General features: G+C 57.8%; 1 protein-coding gene across 5 annotated transcripts in view; it reads left to right on the forward strand.

The window, feature by feature from the left end:
* Window positions 1-224: 224 nt before the first annotated feature.
* GRIN1 (glutamate ionotropic receptor NMDA type subunit 1) overlaps window positions 225-8,600 on the forward strand; it is a 35,710-nt gene continuing 27,334 nt past the window's right edge. For all 5 annotated transcript variants that reach the window (XM_062505439.1, XM_062505441.1, XM_062505440.1 and 2 more), the window contains exons 1-2: window positions 225-482; window positions 4,167-4,301. In XM_062505439.1, coding sequence (XP_062361423.1) covers window positions 225-482; window positions 4,167-4,301 — 393 coding nt within the window. The remainder of the gene's footprint in view (window positions 483-4,166; window positions 4,302-8,600) is intronic.

Below are 8,600 nucleotides of genomic sequence, written 5' to 3' on the forward strand. Positions count from 1 at the left end.
CGCGGGGCGGGCGCTGCGGCAGCGCGGGGCGGGCGGGGCGGGGCGGAGCGGCGGCAGCGGCGCGGGCGCTTCAGCACCGGGGAGAGCGCCCGGCAGCGCCCGCACCGAGCACGGGGCACTGCCGGGGGCCGAGCCCGATGGGGCCGCGCTGAGCCGGGCGGGCGGCCCGCGGGGCGGGCGGGCGGGGGGCGCGGGGGGCCCGGCGGGCTCCGGGCCGCCCGTGGATGAGCACCATGCGGCTGCTGCTGCTCGCCCTCCTCTTCTCGTCGTCCTTCGCCCGCGCCGGGTGCGACCCTAAAATCGTCAATATCGGCGCGGTGCTGAGCACCAAGAAGCACGAGCAGATCTTCCGCGAGGCGGTGAACCAGGCCAACAAGCGGCACGGCACCTGGAAGCTCCAGCTCAACGCCACCTCCGTCACCCACAAGCCCAACGCCATCCAGATGGCCCTGTCCGTCTGCGAGGACCTCATCTCCAGCCAGGTACCCCGGGACGGCGACCCCCTCCCCGCCCCGTCCCCGGCGGGACCCGAGCCGCCGCCCCCGCGCCCACCCCGCCTCGGCCCCGCGGTGCCCCCCGGCCGAGCCGCGGCGTGCGGGGTCCTGCCCGGCACCCAGGGGCGCGCTGCCCGCATTGCAGCCTTTATGTAAGAGCGGCCGGCTGCGCGCTCTGCGCACCCCCGGGCACGCACGGGCACCCACAGACACCCTGGGGCACGCGCGGGCGCCCACACAGCCCCCAGGCACATACAGGCTCTCACGCACCATCCGGGGCATGCATGGCCACCTGCAACCCCCACCCAGGTCATACATGGGCTCACACACACACCTCAGAGCATACACAAGCTCACACACGCACATGGGGGGTGCACATGGGCATCCAAACACCCACGGGGCACACACGGGTTCACACCGGCACCCTGGGGCACACAGGGGCACCGACACCACCCTGGGGCATCCACGGGTACACACACACATCCCTCAGGGCACACATGGGCTCACACATGAAGCCTGAGCACGTATAAACTAACACAGACACAGCCCTTGAGCAGACATAGACTCATACATGCAGCTCTGGGGCACATACACACTCACACACCCGCCCTGAGCACACACAGATTCACACGAAGCCCAGGAATGCACAGATTCACACATACCAGGGCACACACTGGCTCACACACACATGCTGGGCACACAGGCTCCCATGCGCTAAGTGGATGCACATTCATGTCCACCCAACTGTGCATGCACACAGCAACATGCATGTACACCTACTCCACACACAGAACACCAGGGCACAAACAGAGCTAGGTGTGAGCACATACAGGCATCCCCAAATTGGAGGGGATGTGGGCACAGGGAACACCGTGCATGCACACAGACTGTGCACTCATGCTGTGGGAACGGCCAGGGGCTGCACTTCATGTGCATGCACACACATTCCATGTGCACACATACATTCCATGTGTACGTGCACACATTCCATGTGCATGCGCACACTCCATGTACACTCATACACGCACTCCAAGTGCGAACACACTCCATGTGCACACACACACATTCCATGTGCACGCGCACACATTCCATGTGCACGCACACACATTCCATTTGCACACACACATTCCATGTGCACACACACACTCCATGTGCCACACACACACTCCATGTGCACACACATTCCATGTGCATACACACACACTCCATGTGCCACACACGCATTCCATGTGCACACATACATATTTCATGTGTGCAAACACACATTCAATGTGCACACGTGCCCTGCTGTGCAAACACGGGCTCACACACAACACACATCTGCACTTGTGCCAGCGAGCATAGCTGCTGTAACACATGGACACACACATCTGTGTGTGGGGACCTGGCACACCCACAGCCACATGCATGCCCAGGAGATGAGCACATGTAGCTGGGCTTGCAGACACGCAGGCACAGTGCACACAGACACACAGACACACAGACACACAGACACACAGACACAGGGTGCACACCTGCACAGACGCACAGACACCTGCACAGGCACACACACCCGGTGTGTGCTGTGTGCGACTGTGCCCACGAGCACAGAACGATCCTCCCTCCCGTGCCCACGGGTCACTCTCAGGGCACCTGAGGATGCAGTCCGACCCCTCAGTGCGGCTGGGTGCAGCCTGGGGTACCCCGGGCAGCCCCTGGTGTGCTCTGGGCGCAGAGCCCGGCTGACCACCCCCAGCCCGTCAGTCGGGCCGTCGGGGGGCGGACAGGCAGGCACAGACCCACCCCTCGTCCAGCACACCGCGCACATGAGGAAGGTCCGCGTGGGCCCGTGCGCGCCCGAATTGCAGAAACGTCCCCGGCCCGGCCTCACCTATCGCAAGGCGCACAGAAATGCGATCCGCACCCAGGCACGCACAGCCAGGGGAGGCAGGCGGCTGGAGGGCCCCGCGGGACAGAGCTCAGCCTCTGTAGCTCAGCTTCTCGGTGTGGAGGTGGAGAATAGCTGGGGACAGCCCTGCGCTGGTGGCCAGGCCGGCCAGCGCTGTCCCCGGTCCCCGCTGTCCCCCGGCCGCAGGGGAGGCTCAGCCGGGTCCCGCACTGAGCCGGGGCTCCACTCACAGCTCCCGGCTGATGTTTGCCCGTGGCCTCGCCACCTGCACGCCTTGTGCCGGCTCAGACCCGCGGAGCGCCGGGCTGGTGCGGGCACAGCCTGCGGGAGCGGAGCCGGGCACAGGGGCTGCGCTGCTCGGGGTGCTGCCTCGGGGTGATCGCTCTGTCCCAACACGCAGGGGCTGTCCCGGCCGCTGTGCCCAGAGCGGGGCACCGGTTCCTCGGTTCCTGCTTGCTGGCGCTGTGCCCGAGCAGGGGGCTGCGAGGCAGAGGAGGGGCTGGCAACCCGCGCACGTAAAATGGCTCCTGCCGGCGGCTGCCGTGCACCACAGTACAGCCCGAGCCTCTACAGCCCGAGTATTGAATAGCCCGAGTCCCTACAGCCCGAGTCCTGAACAGCCCGAGTCCCTACAGCCTGAGCCCCGAACAACCTGGCTGCTGCCCCCCAGCCTGCTCCTGCCCCACGGCCCTGCCCCAGGCCCGCTGGGTGCAGCTCCTCACCCCCTGTGTCAACACCGGGCACCTCTGCCCAGGGCATCCCCTCCTCCTGCATCCCCAGGACTTTCCCAACCTCTTCTCTAGCAATTTCTCCCTACCCGCATGCAGCATCTCCAGCCCCTGTCCCAGCTCCTCTGCACCCTCAATTTACTCCCTCCAAATGCTAAGCAGGATCCTCCCTCTTCCCCCCAGACCTCAGGGCCCCTTCCCCAGGCAGGCTTCATCCTCCTCTCCTGCCCTGGCAATCTGTCCGTCCAACCCGGGCGCTGAGCACATCCTGGGGCCTGGGCAGATGCTCAGAGAAGGAAGATTTATTTCCTTCATACATCAAAGTCCCTGCACTGATTCGGCCTAGCTGGAGACCTGTCAACAGCTGGGGACATTCGCTGTGCTGTGAAAGGGCATCTAATAAGGGATCCCCAGGGACTGCCCAGCTCCTTCCTCTCCCTTTGACACAAAGCAGGATCCTGCTGGCGACCAAAATCCCAGCTCTGCTGTAACAGCAGAATTTTGCCGAGATGGTCCTTCCCCACTTTGGCATAGCCCAGATCTTTGGCTGAGGGCAGATCCCGGCTGCTGCCCCCGCCCTCCAGGCTCTGCCATTCCCGTGTGCCCAGGGCCAGATGGCTGACTCGCTCCTGGCTCCGCGCTCCCGCTCCCGCCACAGTCCCTGCTGACCACTTTGCTCGTAATAGTCCTCAGAGGGGAATTACAACCGAGTATTAAATGTGTGGTTAAAGAAATCGCATTACACAGTGTGACTGGAAGGGAGATGCTTCCCTTTAATCTGTAATCTATGGAAGTTATTAGTTTAGTGAGCGGAGCATTTGGGCATGGCATTCCATTAGGACTTAACCCTGAGCAGAGCCATCACCTCCAGCTGTAGCACAGCACCCCTGACTGCCAGCACAGCCCCTCCTTCCCTGTTCCCAGTCATTTCAGTGCCCTTATCATGTTAACATGGGGCTGTTAAGTACTGCAAAAAAGAAAAGGGGAAAAAAATCACACTTGGTGGCTGATGCGCTCCCGTGAAATAATGTTTGTGTCATGTATCCTGTCCTACAGGTCTATGCAATATTAGTTAGTCACCCTCCTGCTCCCAACGATCACCTCACACCAACACCTGTATCATACACAGCTGGCTTCTACAGGATCCCTGTCATTGGTCTGACAACACGCATGTCTATATATTCTGATAAGGTAACTGATGCATGCTTCTGGTCTAGTACCTCATACATGTGCTGTAAATCAAGAGTGCCCATCAGGAGGGTTAATGATGTCTACACTCTCTCTGTTTCTGTCTGTCCACCCTCTCCAGCCCAGCCTGCAGCTCCCTCTCTCTCTCTCTCTTTCCTGAATTCCAGGGCACATCATTTTTTGCAGCTGCCTGTGTTGACCTACATAGTGCCAGATGATTTCTGCAGTGCTGCTCTGCCAGGCTGCTGGGCTCACTGCTCTCCAGCCATGGCAAAGGCAGGAGCTGGCTCCTGCCCTGCTCACTGCTGACAGCCAGGGGGTCCCGGGGGATCTGAGGCCCTGGGGAGGGGCAGAAGATCCTGTTAGAGCCTGTACATTGGGCAGGATCTCTCTGGGGCTTGGAGGTTTTTTGGTTGCATTCACTTCTCTGGGTTTGTAGGATACTGATAGGGAAGATAACAGAATATCCTAAAGCTTCACGTGACATTCAGTCTGGTCAGCACTCAAGACAGAGGTTCAAATTCCAGTGTCTCAGCTGTCCCTGTGGGATCATGGAGACTTCCAGTCCTGCCATGTGCAGGCAGTGCCTGGGCAATGAGGTGCTGCCCTGGCCCTCAGCTCACAGCCCATTTGGCAAACACCTAAATCTTTAGTAAAGACAAAATGAGGAGCTGAGCAGAGCCAGGCCTTCCAAATATCATTGCAGGATTTCATCCAGGCACACGAGCTCAGTGGGTGAGATCGAGCCTGCTTCACAGCACGAATCAGCCTTCGCTTGGAAAATGTGAATATTCACAAATGTAAATGTTCAGTGCAAAAATAGTCACTCCACCTACATGCTAAATAAAGTCAAATTTCAGAAGGAGGGGCAGAAGCTCCCAAAAAGCAACTTGTTTGGCTGGAGGTTTTGGCATCTCCCCCCAGGGAAGCCATGGCAGGGTGGTCAGCAAGCCAAGACCACAGCAGTGATGGTGGTGGTGGCTGGCAGGGCTGGGGACCTGCACACCCTGGCAGGGTCCCACCAGGCATGGTTAGATGTAAAGGGGTGGCCACAGAGCTGGCAGAGCAGGCAGGAAGTGTTCCGGGGGATTTGCTTCTTGCTGCTCCAGGAGGAGAGATCTGACAGAAATGTCACTTAGAGGGTCCTTGTCACAGGGCCCATGGTGACAGGGACCTTGCACCTCATCTCTGCTCCATCTCTGCAGGGCTGTGCCCAGCAAAGCTCCTGCTGTCCCCAGCACCTGTGCTGTCCAGCCTGGAGTGCGCACCCCGAGGGGCTGGCTCCATCCTCTGCTTCTGCCAGTCCGTTCCTTTTTAAAACATGTTTTCTGCAAAGCAGCCTCAGAAACCCCACCTGGCTCATTTCAGGGCTGGAGGAGAGACCCATGGCCACAGTGGTGACCCAGTGACTCCTGCCAGGGAGATTGTCTCCATGGAATACTTGGGGTGTTGAGCAGGTTCAAGGCTGTGGGGTGCACTTGTCTGGCAGACACTGGGCAGGGAGACCAGGCTGCCCACCCCAACAGCCCTTAGAGCACTCCTGCCTGGCTGGTGTCACGCTCAACCTCCTGCCCACCAAGGCTTGGAGCTCTCTGAAGAACAGGGAGTTGCAGGCAGGTGATGGGGCAAAGGTAGGGAGCATGTAGAGGAACAAAAGATGTTTGGACAGTGGAGTGGATAGCAAAGGTGGGAACGGAGTGGGGAACAGAGAGGTGTGGAGCTGTGGGATAGGACAGGGGAAGGAAGGTTCTGTACACCCCATGCAGGACAGGCTGGCTTGTGACACGGGGACATTCAGCTGTTCCCTTTTTAGTTTCCAGTGATCAGCTTGCCTTCTTTTTTGTTTTAATTTAGGAAATTGTATCTTTCATCTTAGTTTCTATGGAAACAAGCTTGTAGGATCACTTTGTATGTACGCCCCTAATTGGTTTTGGAGGCATCAGACAATTTCAGCTGAATTTCACAGGGGGCTGAAGTTGGGTTGATGACAGTCCTCTCAAAGCTACCAGCGGGAGGAAAAGTGTGGACCTCAGCACAAACAGGTTTGCCCAGTACCTTTTGACACTCTCAGAGCATCTCCAGTCAAGCACAGCGGTCCATGAGGTGTGGCCAGTCTGTCAGCAAAGATACTTGAGGGAAGTGAGTTTTACTGCTCACAGTATCCAGCCAACTATTCATTCTAGAAATAATGTTGCAGTTATCCAGCAGAGCACTCTGGGTTCACTGAGACCACTCACACCACCCACCACGGTCCTGACTGTCTGGGGAGGGGTCTGTGGAACCCCAGTCACCCCTGAGTGAGGTCAGCAGGGAGCTGGAGGAAACAGGGAGTCTCAGGGTAAAGGCAGCAGAGTGGTTCCAATCACTGTGGTGTCCCTCACTATGGAGAGCCCTCCAGGGACGTCTCATGGACTGAACATTGCAAAAATCCCCCTCTGACTTTCCCTTTTCTCTGACTTTCACTAAGATGCTGGGCCTCTTAGTGCTCCTGTTTCCTTAGTGTTATTGGGGGTGTTTGTATCTCCTCTGCATCTCAGCTGAAAAAACCCGAGATGACATTGACGTCTTGGCACCATGAAAAATGTGAGATGACACAGAATGTGAGAGCAGAGCCTGGGCGAATGCACAGCTCAGGGGGCAGGAAAGGCTGTGCTGTTCAACACCACCATGGGCCCTCCCATATGTGTGGGGCTGGAGCAACACCCTGGGTGCCCAGGGGTGCTGAGCACCTCACCACCCACAACAGATTATTGAAGCAGAGGATCAGGGAAATTAATTAATAAATTAAGATACCTGCTCTGCTGCTGGAAGATTTGGAATATTGAATTTAGACATGCTGCAGTTGGAGAGCTTTTTCAGTTCCAGCACCTTACCCTGGGAGTTGAAGTGAGGTCTGTCTCTCTCTCAAGTCAGGGGATGGCTTTTCCCCCTGGTTCCTGCTCTCAGTGCAACCACTTCAGCTTGTTCACTGAAAGGGTTTTCTTCTCTATGACTGCTCTCACTGGCAGTCGATGCTCAGCAGTTGCCCTGTCAGTCAGGATGGGAAGGTGCAACTGCGGAGAAAAGTGGCTCTTGTTGACCAAGGTCAGGGTCAGTACTCCTTCACTGGCACCCACAGGTGATGACAGGAGAGGCTGCTTGGTGCAGCACAGAGATGTTTGCCCTGGGGGTGGGGAGCACAGACTTCAGCAGGGTAGGAAAACCCTGAGCAGGGCAGGACAGACCTCAGCAGGGCAGGGGAGACTTCAGTAGGGCAGCCTGGAATGTACAAGAGCAGGGTAGTGGAGAGATGACCTAATGGAGCCCCCCCCATCCCAGCAGATCCCCACAGGCTCTCAGATTCCAGCTGGGAGCAGGACAGAGCAGCCTCACTGCCCCACAGTGGCCCTGCCCCAGAAGCTGCCTCATGCCTTCCTCTGTGCACTGCAGGGAAAGTCAGAATGCACTTTAGTCTGAGCTCCCCAACCCTCTGTCCCCAAATCCCTCCCTGCACTCTTCTGAGCTATCTCAGTGTTATCTCAGCTCCCTCCCATATCAACAGCTGGCATGTGGGGCAGTGGGCAGGCTCCTTCCATGGACACTCTGGCCAACACTTCTTTCTCATGCCCAGCTGGTGAATTTTACCAAATTTTCAGGAGTTTTACAGATTGGGATCTCTGTCAATCTTTTTGAAATTTCTCAGGCAGCTCAGCTGGGGAGTGCATTGCTAGAAGGGGGACTGACCCCACTGCCAAAGGTAATGAAGAAAAAGCACATTGCTCCCTTTCAGCCTGTAGGAAAAATCACTCCCCCAGCATGGCCTCTGAGCCAGGGTGAGCTCCTGGGCAGACAGAAGTGAAGAAGGTAACAAACTCTTCACTCATGGTGCTGTACAAGGCCCTGGTGACACACAGGCACTGCCTGGTGGCTCCATGCCCTGCCCTTTCCCATATGGATAAAATCTCAATGCAAAAGCACTCCCAGTGCCCTCCCCCAGGCATGGCACAGCATTGTGCAGGCTGTGCACAGGATTCCAGCACCAGGCACATTCTGCAGGTACAGGCTCACAGCTGTGCATGCACCTTCTGTTCTTGCGCACACACACACACACACATGATCTAGTCTAATAGCTCCTTTTGGTATGGACTTACATCAAATATTTGCAGTTCTCAAGTCCTGACCCCACACAAAATCATCACAGAATCTCAGACTGGTTTGGGTTGGAAGGGACTTTAAAGCCCATCCAGTGCCACCCCTGCCATGGCAGGGACACCTCCCACTGTCCCAGGCTGCTCCAAGCCCCAGTGTCCAACCTGCCCTGGG

This window comes from Cinclus cinclus, chromosome 19, assembly GCF_963662255.1.
Source record: "Cinclus cinclus chromosome 19, bCinCin1.1, whole genome shotgun sequence".
NCBI classification, from domain to species: Eukaryota; Metazoa; Chordata; class Aves; order Passeriformes; family Cinclidae; genus Cinclus; species Cinclus cinclus.